Source organism: Sprattus sprattus (genome assembly GCF_963457725.1).
Source record: "Sprattus sprattus genome assembly, chromosome: 17".
NCBI lineage: Eukaryota > Metazoa > Chordata > Actinopteri > Clupeiformes > Clupeidae > Sprattus > Sprattus sprattus.
This window is the reverse complement of record NC_137915.1, coordinates 20,245,032-20,260,539: the sequence shown is the minus strand read 5'-3', so window position 1 is coordinate 20,260,539 and position 15,508 is coordinate 20,245,032. Positions and strand designations below refer to the sequence as shown.

The 15,508-nt window shown below is 44.2% G+C and overlaps 1 protein-coding gene across 1 annotated transcript in view; it reads right to left on the bottom strand.

Moving 5' to 3' along the window:
• Positions 1 to 15,508, bottom strand: part of cntnap2a (contactin associated protein 2a) — a gene marked incomplete at both ends in the record, with an annotated part of 289,529 nt that overhangs the window by 71,225 nt on the left and 202,796 nt on the right. The window contains 2 exons of the mRNA XM_080854815.1: positions 7,685 to 7,812; positions 10,248 to 10,404. Coding sequence (XP_080710941.1) covers positions 7,685 to 7,812; positions 10,248 to 10,404 — 285 coding nt within the window. The remainder of the gene's footprint in view (positions 1 to 7,684; positions 7,813 to 10,247; positions 10,405 to 15,508) is intronic.

Below are 15,508 nucleotides of genomic sequence, written 5' to 3'. Positions count from 1 at the left end.
ACTTTACTTTAAAATGGAAAGCTTACAAAGAACCAAGAGTGGAATACAGGAATACATGTGTTATAGAACAAAAATAACACCATTAGCTCATCCTTAACAAAATCCTTGTCATGCTCTTAATCACAATATTTAAACTTCTATATCTAGACCAAAACATTCATTCACGGCTTGCCTTTCTGGTGGACTATTAGGCTTCCTCAGTCTGCTACAGACCACTATCCAGATTTTTTGTGTGCGTGAGGTAGAGCTCCTGAAACAGTCATCAGGGGCCACTGGGGACCGGTTACATGACCGGCAGCCGCCACCTTCCACACTCGTGAGAGAGAGCGAGCTCATAAACCTTCCATCAGCCCGAATCCCCCCCCCCCCCCTCCCCATGTGCAATCATGAGGGATGATGGTGCATGCCGCGCCCCTATAAATCACTCCAGGGGTATCAGGCTCCTGAAATGTCCCTGTTTACCAGTCTGGTATCCCTCTGCCAACCCATTCGTCATTAAAGCAGATGGGTAGCGGTGTAACTTTACCAGATGGCCCGGTTACAAATGGCTGCTAAACCAGAGGTCATTAAAAGGCACTTATTCATGCCACAGTTGTGGGGGGTGAGCAGGCAAACACCAGGTCTGTGTGACTATTTTCATTAATAACGCCACTTGACCTTGAACTGTTTGCAGAGCGAGTACTGAGCCAATTGATGCAATATGAGGAAAGACAACAAAATGAAAGAAATTATGCATTTGTGACCTACTTGAAAGACAGACAGGCAGCCTTCATTATTTCTGTAAATACAAATCAGGAGCTACGAATGAAAATTCAGCTTAGATTGGGCTAATGACCTATGTCTATGCCAGAATACAAAGTACTTCATAAAACCATGAATTCTTATGTTTCATGGATGATGGTCAATGTGCCTGCAATAAAGGTGAAATTAAATGATTATACATTAGTATGATGGAGGCCAGTGGGTCCAGCGATGTGCAGTTTCTTAATACCACTTCCTGATGTCTTACCAGATATGCTATAGAGATGAGTAAGAGAACCTGAGTCCCCTTTCTAGCACGGCTGTTTCTCATAGCTGAACCTACAGGTTTGGGTCCATTATAAAACTGTGCATCTTACAACTTACACTAGCTCAACCCATTTCTTCTCACATTTGTATTCCGTAATTTTTAGGCTATATTTAGTTGTCTAACTAGACTTCCCGGTCTTGTAATTTCTGTAGGGCATACGTGCACCCCTAATTACTGCTTAATGTATGGTATTGGGAGTCTACCCTCCTCAGTCTCCTTGGAATGTCCAACGGCAGCATCCCTCCTCACTGAACAACCCAGGAATCGAATTGAAATCGAGCGTGCAAGAGCAGATTTTCCATTTCAAACAGTTCCTGTCTGACTGCACTCTTCATATTTTTAAGGTTTCTTTGGAGAGCGGTATTCTCAGCAGTACACTTTAACGGCCCTCCGACTCCCTAAATAGGGGACGTTTATTGTAATGGAAAAGATGGAGAGACCTTTAAGTTTCCAAAGTAAGATAGAATGAGCACAATTAATGAGGGAGACAGCGAATATGAGAAAGAGAAAGAGAAAGAGAGAGAGAGAGCGAGAGAGAGAGAGAGAGAGAGAGAGAGAGAGAGAGAGAGAGAGAGACAACGAAATTACATTGACTGATTTTCATCTGACTGAAATCTTTTTGAGAGGATCGCCTGAGGTGAAAAAATAAGATTGCATACTCAGAGAGAAGACTCCATCTGCTGATGAGAAACACTCATGGAAGATAATGAGCAAAACAGCACACCTTTCTTCCCTAAACTTGAGCGAACGTCTCTAACGGTGTCCTCTGGAGACAGACACCTTTAAAAACCACTGTAAGAACTGTATGCTAAAAAACACAATTATGGATCTTCATTTCAAAATGGGGTCATCATAATGATGTCACCCCAATGACAACCACGACCCTGGGATGCCAGAACAGGTTTGTTATAAAGCTAGGTTCTGACAAACATCAGTCAAGCTATTGAGGACAAGTTTACTAGACTCCACTGGAATGTGTTCAATTAGCACAATAATACATCTAATTTACAAATACAGTACACACTCAGGTTGTAGGTCATAGATGAGACCGAGCAGAAAACATTATTAGGAGTTTTGAGATAAACCATTACATTTTATAGATTTCAGAACTGGATGGATGGTTGAGGGTGTTGGATCAGGGTTACCCTTCCTTTTATAGTTCCCTTATTACTTAGTATTTACCCAGTAAATATATTATTAATTGTATTATTGTAAATATATTATAATTGTAATATATTATTGGGTAATTAGCACAGGTAATACGGTAAGAAGGTAAATACAGAGAAACTACAGCTGAAATACTCCACTGTTACCCATCAACTCAACGGTACGGTGTAGTTATGACCAGTTCAGGTTGGTTATAACTTAGATATAAATGCGTACTTCCTAAGAAGTAGGTGACCAATTTTTAGAAACTTCTCTTACATAACCCATCAAGTTACAACAGTCGTTTTAATTGCAACTTGAATTGATGGGTAAAAGAGGAACTGTTTCTAAGAATTGGTTGTCCACTTTCCATGGAAGCATGCAATTATATCTGACACAACTACACACTACCTAGTTGAGTTGATGGGTAACAGTGGATGTTTTTTAGCTGTAGTTTCTCTGTATTTACCTACTCATTACCTGTGGCGCTTACCCAATAATAAACTTCAATTGAGCCTATTATTACCATGTGAATATTTAGTAATTAGGGAACTGTAAAGGAAACGGTTAGCAATTTCAGCGGATGGGAGAATGGATGCGTCATTAATTGCTTATATAAAAGTGAATTGATCTGGAAGTCCTGGAAATTAAGTGCATCGCAGACCTCTTGGTTAATAACACTCGTGTTGATAAGAGGAGACAGATGCATGCAAAAAGGAAATCAATGAGGATGGTGATGGTCAATTGTCGACACACACACATGCACAACACTTTCTGTAATCCTACAGAAGAAGAAGAGGAGGAAGAAGAAGAAAAATAATAATAAGAAGAAGAAAACTGCTTGTGTTTCTTTAGAGAAAGAGAGGGGAAAGAACAGGAACACTTCCTGTGAGATACCAGCTGAACTGAAGTAACAATGTGAGGCTCGTTGCTAATTTCACGGATGGCTGAGCACAGAACATTGAGTGGGAGATACAAAGCAGTTCAAAAGATATGGCCGTTGTTTATTTATACCATCCAAATTACTCTCACGGGACCAGAGTACTGTGTTCTTTTCTTTAATAGATTGAATATGTTGTTGGTTCACTTAAAAGGAGAGTGAGAACATGTTTAATAGTTATTTCATCTCAATTTTAAATGCTAAAAATACAATCCAAAAGGAGTATCCATTGTGAGTGGAAAGAGTGCAATGGGAATGACACACTTATAAAAACTAATCCTGCTGCTGTTTACAGATCCAGTCATTTTATTATGTTGCGCCCTATGAAATGTGTCATTCCATCAGCTAAGCAACCCACATGGAACAGGTCTATAAAAAAAGAATAGGAGTCACATTTGTTACGTACAGTACATGCATGTGGTAAAGAGTTTGCATACACATTTCATACTAAAATGATGAATGCCCTTCAACATTCAAGGTAGGTCAGATACGTATATTTATTCTGTTCCTGTAAAAGAAAGGTGCCATAATGAAGTGTGTAAACAGACAGTTATAGTATAATTATAATATATTAACTAAAGACTTTTTCCATAGGTGAATGGTTATGAGGCTGTGGATATGCAACCTGCACACCCTAATCCACTGCACCTAACCGCAGGATTTCACTCTTGAATCTACTATTGAATTATGGACATTACAACAGTTTGCCAATGAAGATGACTATTGCAATCAGAGATAGCCAGAGAGCCCTATAAAACTTCTTAAATTGGAACCAGTGGCAGTACAGTTAGTTGTGAGATCCATAATCTTTAGTGGGCAAATGGCTCTTATCAATCATTCAAAAAAACTATTCAGATGTGTGATGTTAAGTGCATCGTAATTAGATGTGTGTAATGCATTTTACATTTCAAAGAACGGCAGGCCCACCCCAAGCGAGCTCTCTCATTTATAATTTTTACCCTCTGCTGGGTTAATAATGCAAGTCAGGGATATTATATTCCCCTATAAGTGACAGGGTTATCTGTCTTTATTAATTTGCCAAACAGCCCAAGCGTTGAAACAGAGAGCTCCCCTCTCTCTCTCTCTCTCTCTCTCTCTCTCTCTCTCTCTCTCTCTCTCTCTCTCTCTCCATTTCTCTCTTTCTTTCTCTCTCCCTCTGTTTCTCTCTCTTTCATGGCGACTGCAGCAGTACACATGAATGTGACGCTTTATTAGTTCATCATTTGTTATCTGTATGTGCGGTCTCCCGGTGATAAATAGGTGTTGGTTATATTACCTGTTGTGCGGCAGTCATGTGTTGCGTGTTGCGTGAGGATCTGGGAGGGTAATTACTCCAAATGTCTGACCATAACATGCAGAAACATACGGAGGCTCTCAGCTCTGTGTAGGACGTCCTTTTAAACACTGGAGCTCCTGACTTGGAATAAGGGTTTTTGTTGAGACTAAAGGGCAGTGATGCATGATGATTTAAACTGCAGAGTACAGATAACAAATAACAAAGATATCCTGCCCTCCACATTTAAGTTATGACTACTTGTTCAATAGGAATAGACAGCATGACTCGTGACAAGCCAAGATCAATACAAACAAATCAATGAGTAAACCTTTCCAATAGACATAATTTGCAGCAATAAGCAGTACAATTTTGAACAGGTGGATAAACAAGGACTTTTATACATGGTGCAAGCTCGGGTATATTATCTACAAAGACAAGCCTCCTTCCTCTAAAAGGCCTTGAAGTGTTTAGCACTTACATAAGCACTCACTTGCAAAAACTGCTGGAGAGTGTTGTTCCATCATGCATTTTCATTTACTTAAAATAACCCTCTAAACCATCTACAGTAGGTTGTGTTAAGTACTCCAGTAGCAAAGGCCAAAGTCATAACTAAATACCAACAGACTTCTGTCCAAGGCCTTGCTGAGTAATACACAGGTGTGGGCTGCACTAATCATTCTATAGATCAATAGTTATGGACTATTTATAATGAAGTATTATGGAGGAGGCCTTGGTCATAGAGTTGGGTTGTGTTTGTTTGCTTTACAGTGTCTACAGATGCAGCAAGAAAATGAGAGGCAGTTAAAAAGTAAAAAGTATTGCATGCCTTAAAATATAGCCTCAATATGTCAATAATCAAGAAATTATAAAGTCAGTCAGTGTGATACTGATTACAGAGCACAACTGACAAACATACACAAAAGCAAATAACATTGTTCTCTCACTGGAAAAACAGGCTATTTTACAAAATGTGATTCTGAACCATCACACGTTGGTAAACATCAATTAAGGAACAAACAAATAAGAGCAAATCTGCTTGTTTGTAATCTAAAACATTACATATTCTCATAGCACCACTTCGATAGTTGACACAATGAATGGCCATGTCACCAAACCCACTCACTGGCTAAAAATCACAAAAAAGTTTTTGAACAAATGCCATTACACCACAGAGGCCCTGCAAAGTACTCATTAATTGCACAATAAGGCCAGCACAATGGCTCCCCCTTGTTTTGTTACATATTACCGCTTTGATAAACCGCCTGCTATTTACCCGAGCATTTTGCCTTTAATGAACTAATTTGGAGTTCTTGCCGTAAATAATGTATGAGTCTTTAACACTTTGCTCGGCTTGTGCTGAGAGGCATTTGCAGTTCTGCTTGGGAGCACACAGCCGGTGCTCCCAAACATTATGCAGAGGGCCAAGTGGAGCCTTCCCTCTCGGGGTGCCGGTTATCCACAGAGCATTAATATACTTTAACACAGGCAAGACACTCAATATTTGCATTCGAGAGTGTGGACCAATAGGGTGGCTTTTTTTCCCTGAGTTAATCGACCGTAACCGAACCGCTTGCCTGACGTCTTTGGTCATAAATAAACAATAAGATGAATAAATAGGAAGGCTAATGCTTTTTAACGCATTAGCATGGTGAGGAGGTTTGCTCCTGTTCGCTCGCTCACTTGCACGTGTGTGTGTCCCCACATTGTGCCGTGGCCACCACAGACCCCCTCATGCACATCCACCACCGATCCAAACCAGCCCCCTGGCTTCCTCCCGCTCCCATTAGGCACCTGACTGGACGGCGGGGGGAGTGTCTCCTTCTCTCGCCGCAGGTGCGGCCGATCTGCACAAGCACCACGGCTGGCGTCCCCGCTAAACAGGTGACTGCAATCAGCCCGCAGCAGCTGATGTAAGCAGTAAGCACAGTGCAATTAATGGGAATAATGAGGCGTGGAGAAACACATCGCTTCACCCAGGGATGATGCTGGGGGAACTGGGGGGATGATGTGTGTGCCGGCTGCCCTTGGACTCGGTTCCGGTCCAGTGGATGTTGGTTGGATGCTCCGGCCAGCAGCTCATGCGGAGAGCTGTTTGGTAGCTTAACTGTTTTCAGATGCACTTCTTTGCAAAGTTAAGTACAGATCATTGTTTGGTGGTTTAACTGTGTTGGATGCACTGTTTTGCAATTTACATAGTGAGAATAGTTTAGGAGAAAAACTGTTTTACATGCAGTGCATTGCGATGTGAAGTGTTCCTGTTGATCAACTGATAGAGAAAGGTGCTACCACACCCAGATGAGGGGTTTGACAGCGAGAAAGCACGCATACTTATCAAAATGTATATTACTGGAAGGCGCTTCGGAGAGAAGCGTGCAAGAAATATCAAATGCAGTGAGTTGTTTAGCATCTTACTGTTTGAGGTGCACAGCATTGCACAGAGTACTTAGTACCTTAGTACCTTAGCCCTCATGCCAAATGACATGCCTTGACTTTTGACATATTTCTCCAGTTTAACTCCATATTAATAACACTTGATTGCAATGATACAGCTAGAGAGGAGTTGACTAACTAAGTGTTTTAGCTGCATGGCTTTGCAATGTTAAATCTCCTGGCAACTCAGAAAAGGATAAGAGGTGGGGATTGGGAAAAAAAATGTGTCTGGCTTTTGTTTGTTGTGTTTTTCTCCCCGGAACGCCAGAAGATTGAGTGTTTCGTGTGATGACCAAGACAGACCAGTAAAGATGTACATAACAAGAGAATTTAGGGAATCACAGCTCCTGTCTGGGGGATCCCCTGACGCCCAACTGCTCCCGGCCTCTTTTAAGCTGGCTGCTGCTGGAGGAGAGGATGACAGTGGCCCTGGGGGGTAGTGAAGAAGGCGGTGCAGGGGTAGGATCACCTTCAAAAGTAATCTTTACAAACTCAGCTTAACAAATTCCCAAAATATGAATGTTTCAGAGTGTCAGCTGGGGGTGCATCATGTTGAATTGTTAAGATGTTTTGTTAAATCCTTTAATTTCCACAAAGTATTAATTTCTAGGTTTCACCATGACAAAAGTGTGGCTTCTAAGGACATGATGCACACCGGATGGGGTGAGTTTCAACAAAAAGCTTATTTCGCAGCTATTCTCTTAGCCCCATTGCTATACCACATAGCAACATGAGTGAGTGTAGCATTGACTGACTGATCATTCTGGTAACCTTGGTCTGAAGAGAGGAAAGCAACAGCATAATGAAAGAGATGTGAACTCACTGTCTCCTTGACAACGTAGAGGCCCCACCGTCAGTTTAGCCTCGGAACCAGGTCGATTCGTGTCTCCGACTGCTACTTGGTTGACAGGTAAGTGGTCTTTATAGGCCAAAAGTCCAGAGTCCTCACGCCTACAAAAGAAGATAATACTTGATCAATGACCCTACAAAAACGAGGCTTATACCTGGCCTGTCGTGACCTTCCCATGGGCCAAAGCCTCACAACATGCTTCTTCACTGTCATCTCCAGCTCTTATCTCTCTCTAAGGACGCTTAGTGGAGTTATTCAGTGTTCGCCAGGCAGAGGGGCATAATGGGAAAATGAAAAAGTTAAAAAAATAAAGAAAACAAGGAAGTAAAGTGCAAGCAGGCACATAATAATAATAGCTGTCTGCTTAATGATAGCACTCTATGTAATGACTGTAAATATCCATCACATACAACTTTTTTAAAAGAAGACAAACATTAATACAAAACCCTTATTACAAAGTCAGGAGGCAAAGCATCGTGCGTGCGTTATTTTAATGACAACATCCATCATCGCAGCAATGAGACAATGAAACGAAAACAATTATTCTGGGCAAAAACGACAAAACATTGTTCATGGGTTTGAGACAGGAGCTCCATGCTGTGACATGTTAATGCTGTAACTTGGCATTCAGATGCGTAAGTGGAAGCATGACGAGCACTTGATGTGTCACATTGAGATCCTGCCCATCTGTGCCAATCTGACACATGCACACACATACAAGCACGCGCGCACACACACACACACACACACACACACACACACACACACACACACACACACACACACACACACACACACACACACACACACACACACACACACACACACACACACACACACACACACACACACAACACACACGCAGTCTGTAAAAAAACAGCATTTTTCCATCTAAAGTGATCTAAATTTTGTTCAGTTTTGAACTGAAAGTTAACTGTTTTAAACAGAGTTTCGAAATCTAAATGTCTAAGTTTCTCTAAATGAGTTTTGCTGGTGGTGAACATTGCCTGAGACAGGTATCCGTGAATTTTGGAAGAAGTGTTCATTGAATGCCTTTTGTGTCTAAGCAATGGAAAAATATCCACAGTTTAGTTCTCATAATACTGATTATGGTGAATGTGTTAAGTGTTTTGAGTGTACAAGTGTGAAAATGATTGGAAAAAACACACTACAGATTTGGGATTATCATGTCAACATTTGTAGACCTGGAGCGCTGCTTCTTACTGCTAATAGAACATTTAAATGTGCTAAGTGTCATGTCAGAACAGCTGTAGTGAGCCTTCAGCTCGTGTGGCACGCAACTTCTGTGAAAAACAGGTCACGTGTGTGTGCCAGTGCGTGTGTGCATGTTTGTTGTGTGTGTGTGTGTGTGTGTGTGTGAGCATGTGTGCGTGTGTGTGTGAGGCTGTTTGCAGGAGTGGGCTGACCCCCACATTACAGTATGCATACATGTGTCAGCGGGAGGGACAGCGGGGAGCAGTTCGACGCACGGCGCTCACGTTTCAACCCACTCCAATTTACTCGACTCCCCACGGAGTGACGACCACTGGCAAGTGTTCATTAGTTCCTGCTTGGTACGCAGCCTGTTGTGAGGGAACTCTCAGTAGGGCTACTGCGATGATAATGGATAAACAGGGAGCCTTGCATTGCATTGCAGAAGGACACCATCATCCCCTTTTACTCCTTCTACTCCCCAGTGTTCCATCCCACCCCACCCCACCCCCCCAATCTTCCTGTTCCTCCTCCTGTCATTGACCTGAGGGGTTCATGTATGATGGCCTGCTTCCCTCGGTACTGCAGATATGTCACTTGGCAACATACAAGATGAACACCGCACACACAGTGGCCACACTCGAGTGACACTTGATAGATGACCTTGACTCTGTGTCTGGCAATCCATCCTGAGGGAGTTTATGTTTCATTACCTGTGAGGCAGCAAGCTAACCTAGGACCAGGTGCGATGAGCCCGTCAAGGCTCTGTGTTTGAAGGGTGTGTGTGTGTGTGTGTGTGTGTGTGTGTGTGTGTGTGTGTGCTACACTTCATCTCTCTCCACCTTTCACCACCTTTCACCACAGGACCCAACCCAGCAGCTTTTGCAGCCTCTCGCTGACTGGTGACAACTGTTTAATAATTGTGGGACCACAGTAAGTGAGGGAGAGAGAGAGAGAGAGAGAGAGAGAGAGAGGGAGGGAGAGAGAAAGAGAGAGGGAGGGAGAGAGAAAGAGAGAGGGGACCGCTGAGGGAAAAGTCATTACGTGGCATCACACAGCTGGGAGAGATGGCTGGCTGGAGAAGGTCAGCCATTTTCAAAACAAAAACACCACACGTCGAGTCAAGAGTTGTGACACAGCACAGTATCCTTTTGACGAACACTCACTGACAGGCAGCTCTGGAAAAGAACCCAAGGAACGATAACGGGGGAAGGGGGGAGAGAGAGAAAAAGAGAGAGAGAGAGAGAGAGAGGGAGGGAGGGGAGACAGTGAGAGAGAGGGTGGAAGAGTGAGAGAGAGACAGAGGGGAGTTTTGTTTACTTACCACTGTTTGTGGTCGGCGTCGCAGTTGCAGTAGTACTTGGGGTCGGTGCAGTTGCGCTCGATCCCGCAGGTGCACTTCTGGATGCCCGGGCTGGAGCCGCCCCAGTAGAAGTGCTTCTCGCTGCTCCGGCCAACCCACCATGTGTATGGGATCCCGTCTGCAAACACACAGAAGGAACACACACCACGCTCCATGAGAAGGACTGCTGAAAGAGCACACTGATCAAAGCACTCAGAGAGAGAAAGCGAGGGAGAGATAGAGAGAGAAAAGCAGAGGGAGACAGGAGGAGAGGAGACGATAAGCCTGGGATACTCATTGGCTGCCAGTGCTAAGAGGGAAACATCCAAATCCGAACAAAAATAGAGTTGGAAACTGCTTCACAGTACCAAGTACCTCCTAACTGAGCTGGCCATGCCTTACCCTCTCAACCTAGTTATTTCCAAGCACACCTGCAACCCTTGACATTTCATGAAAATTATTCAGGACGGTATAAGAGTGAAATAAAAACAATATTCACAAGGAGCAATATATCTTCTCCCTCTGTTTCAAATGTCTGACTTCTCAGTAAAGGTCATTCTGCTCAATATGTGATGTGATATTGTTTTTCTGGCAATTTCAATCATCAAAAGAGGTTTAGGAGACTATCTTAAGTCTGTCCATTGTTCTTGGCAGTCCTTATTCTTCAAAATAGACCCATCCTTATTCTTCAAAACAGACCCAAATACAACACCACAACCATAGGTTCATTTTTCATTCCAGCCAACAGAAAAACAATGGTTTTCTGTTAACCAAAACTGTTAATTTACTAAATGTCATTCGAATTGCCATCAGAAAATAAACAGAATGGTAGTCCTGTTTGATCATTAACCTAAGCCCCTGGATGATGGCTGATACATTACCCACCTGTTTACGAGATGGATGACAACCTCCATTATATGGTAGAAAGCAATTTACCCATACCGGTAATTAACTTTCCAGCCATTTTGAGATGCCGTCAGACCAAGGTCAAAATGATTTTACTCTAAACTCAGAGATCTTTTCACACTCTGCAATCTCACTTTAATTTGAATTCCCTGCATGCTGTCTGGCCGAATGCACACTATAGCAAGGTGCAGTCTTCTTTAAAACCTTGACTGCTCTGTTCATCAGATGGCAACACTGTTGTGCTCGAGCAGAGTCTGGCTCAGTGAGTACAGCTCCACATGCATCTCCCTTCATTTCTGTGCTTTCCCAGCAAGTCTGCTTTCTCCCAAACAGATTATCTGTGGTTTATTCAGTCTGTTTTAGTGGGTAAAGAGCAGATGGGCACCTAGCTTTATTGGTTCAGCTCCCTGTCTGTGTTATCAGCACACAGGCTTTGTGACAGACAGACATGCAGGGGAGCCATCCATTAATGGTGAGGTAGGATGGGAGTATGTGTGTGTGTGAGTGTGCGTGAGTGTGTGTGTGAGAGAGAGTTTGTGTGTAACTGTGTGTGTCTGTGTGTGTCTGAGACAGAGAGAGAAAGAGAGAGAGAGTGTGTGTGTGTGTGGGTGTGTGTGTGTGAGAGAGAGAGTTTGTGTCTAAGTGTGTGTCTGTGTGAGAGAGAGTGTGTGTGTGTGTGTGTTTGTACATGTGTGAGAGTGTCTGTGTCCCGTGTCTGTGCGTGAGTGTTTTAGTTGGGAGTGATAAATTAAACTAGACGTAACGCAAAGCGTTACAAAATATGACCGCCGAACTGTTCAGTAGGTTTTAACACAGAATGAGTCATGGTTGTCAGTGTGTTTGTGTGCTTTTATGTGTTTTGTGTGTGTACAGTACAGAATTTGATGATTTGGTAATGTAATGTTTTGTGTACTACTTTTTTGTGGATTGTTTTGGTATATTGTTCTTTTGCAATGTAGTTTGTTAAAACAGGTCACATAAAGAGGTGTGGAAACAAAGTGAAGTTTCCAACCACCAACAGGTGGCGCTATAGGTGATATCAGTCAGGCATATGTACAGGCATGTGTACGGGTTCGGGCCAGCGTCCACCCTAAGACATTTTCTCTGGATCAAACAATGTTCGCAAGAGTTATAAGAGACTTTGTGTTTTGTGGCAAGCACTGGCAAGTTGGCAAAGTTTGAGGGTCTGCCACGCCCACACCTTCCGACTAATGAGAAAATCCAATATAACTTTTCGTCGCCCATGGCTGAAGAGTAACCTGACCACATTTCAAGGCGTTACCATTAAATTTGTCGGAGGAGTTCAATCAGATGCGAGGTGTGCAAACGCCGTCAAAACGCATCTTCCACTCAAAATGGCCGACTTCCTGTGGACCTGCCACCATGGCGTCAAGAGACTTTTTGGTGCGTCCAAGCATGATGAAGACGTGTACCGAATTCTGTCAAGCTACGCCAAAATAACCCCAATGCGCAGGGTTTTTTGCAATGTTCTAGGGGGCGCTACAGAGCCATTTTGCTTCATCCATGGACAAAAACTCTGCCGAAGATGGACGGTTACATGCTTGATGTCCCTGGCAAATTTGGTAATTTTCCGACTACTTTGACATATATTCGATTAAAACACCTCATTTTTGCTTTTTAATTTTTATCTAGGTGGCGCTATACATGTAATGACTGGTTATGGTATGGGTTGACATGGCCCCTTGACACAAACATACAAGAACAATTTGGCCCTCCAAGGCCCTACGGTTCTCGGGATATTCGACGAAAACTGTGTCGCGCCACCTACAGGCCAGTTGGTGTATAATCATATAAATCAATTTATTGCATGCCCCCCCGTGAACGGAATTCCACGAAACTTAACGTGCAGTCAGAAGGTGTCATAATGATCCCACACCTCCGATTTCGTGCAGTTCTGACCTTGTCAACTTACAATTAAAATGTTTACAACACTCCATTTTTGCTTTTTCATTTGTAACTAGGTGGCGCTATACATGAAATAAGTGGTAGTGGAATTGTTGACCTGGCCTCTTAAGACCAACATACAAACAAAATTTGGTCCTCCTAAGCCCTACGGTTTTCGACTTATTCACATAAAACTGAATCGCCCCACCCTCTCTAAAACGGGTCCAGTCCGACGGGGGTGCAACGGATCAAAACGAAAATCAATGGTTCCACGCTCATCTAGTTGGGCTACATGCCCACCAAATTTCGTGCACCTCGGTGTTTCAGTGTCCCGGGAATCGTTGACAGAAAAAGACATCGCGCGGCGGTCATAATAAATAAAGAGAGGAAGCAGCCAGTGGTCTCCCTCAGCCTGAAGACAATCACCATCTTTATGGAAGTCAATTAGCAGAGTATTTACCTGCTGTTCTAAAATGGGGGCTTTGCTCATTTTTGCCATCCCTCCCTGGGAAAGTTATATGCACGCAGAGACAAGCACGGGGGAGCACCAGGGATGCAGGCAGGCAGGCAGCCAGGAAACCAGAAATGCCCCACCACACACACACGCACACTACACAATTGTCTGACTCCAGTTATGCCAATCTCATGTTCCTGTGCACGTTTGCGGTGGAGAGCCATAAAGCCAGAGTAAGGTGGATTCAGATATTTGGGTGATAGTTAGGGAGAGATAACTCTTTGTATCGAGGGCAGCATGTTTCTTCCCCCAGCAGTGAAAGGGAATAGTCATACATCATGCCCATACAGCCCAATAAGGTACTGGCCGGAAGCCGTTGGGGGAGGGGCAGGCAGGACGAGGGAAAGTGACAGCAGTGAGGGTGGTTGGGTGGGCGGTTGATGCATTGATGCAGGTGTGAGGCAATAAACCTTTCCAGCCCTGAACTCCTGTTGCACTCATTTACCTGCTCCCCCCATACTCCTCCTCCCCCCTTGCCCCATGACAACCCAATCCCCCCCCACCCCCCACCCCCCTTCCTACCCAGCACAGGAGGAAGCGGAAGGCGGGGGTGCTCTGCTGTGCCTGCTCCTGGGGTTCAGCTCATTAAACGGCGGGGCCAGCGTGGTCGGCCTGCTGGTGTTATCTGCATGACCTCCCTCCTTCCCCGTCCACCTCGGTTCACGGCAGGGCTCATCAATCACGCTATTCACTGCCGGCCGCAGGGCCTCACCTTCCTCAAGCTCATTTGCAGGGGAGATGGAGCGGAGTGGAGGATGCGGGGTGGGTGGTGGTGGGGAGTATGGGGAGGGCTCATGCCTTTCTGTATTCTAACTGACTGGCAAGAGCCCCCTTTGGAGATGCTGGGGCGTTGTGTTGTTCATCCCTTTGTCATCTATATGGAAAGCGGGCGATTCTCTGAAATCTGATTTCTCCCACCACCTACCGCCGATTCTTAAGCATTCAAATGTAAATGAAGTGGGGAGAGAGGAGAAAAGAGAGAGAGAAAGAGGAAGAGAGGGAGAAAAAAAGGGCCGAAAAAAATAAAAGCTTATCCCTGTTTACGTGGCGGCACACCGAATGCTAGTGCTAAGGGATTGATACGCATCGGGCGTTTGTGTGGAGCGTTGTTGAGGTGTACACCACAGAGCACACAGGACACAGACTGTGAGGATCTCACTACATCGTTGTCAGAGCAAACAGATTAAGCACCGATTTCGACATCAAAGACATCACCGGCGCCAGTGAAAAAGTGCAAAAGATCCAAGGAAAAGCCAACAGTGGTTTGGGTACTGCATTTCGGAAAAGTAGAGCCTGTCTAGTTGCCGGGGAGAGCTTGGCGAGTTGCCGAGACATTCCCCTCAGAGGAACGTGACGTGCTTGACAGGCCTGTTGTGAGAGTGACACCTTCAGGAGTCTGCTGGCATTCTGTGCTTCTCTTGATTACACAACCTTCAGTCATAGAAATGCACTCGATTACTAGAGCAAATAACCCTTTTTTCCTTACAGAGAAAGGAAAAGCGAAAAAAATAAAAATTGATCAGCTGCATGCAAAAACTCAGCTCTGACGTCTCACGTTCCATCTGGCAAAGTCTTGTGAGTCAATCCAGCCCCTCTCATACTTTTATCACTGTCATTTCCAGGGTCGTACCTCTCAATCCTTATCAAGCTGCCAAACATCAAATAAACAGATCATGCAAATGAACATTAGAGTGGCATCCTGGCATTTTATTGGTGTGAATTAGACAAGGAGAAGACTGAGAGGGTTAGGGGGGTGGGTTGGGGGGGTCGGACTGTCATGGGTAACCCGTGTGCTGGTGACTCCTGGCAGCTGGGCATGACTGACAGCTTCATTTTAGTCGGGGGTGATCATAGGAAGTCGCCTTCCAGGCTGGGAGAGTCAGGCTCTAGAAAGTTCTAGTGGCACTCTGAGTGCTCA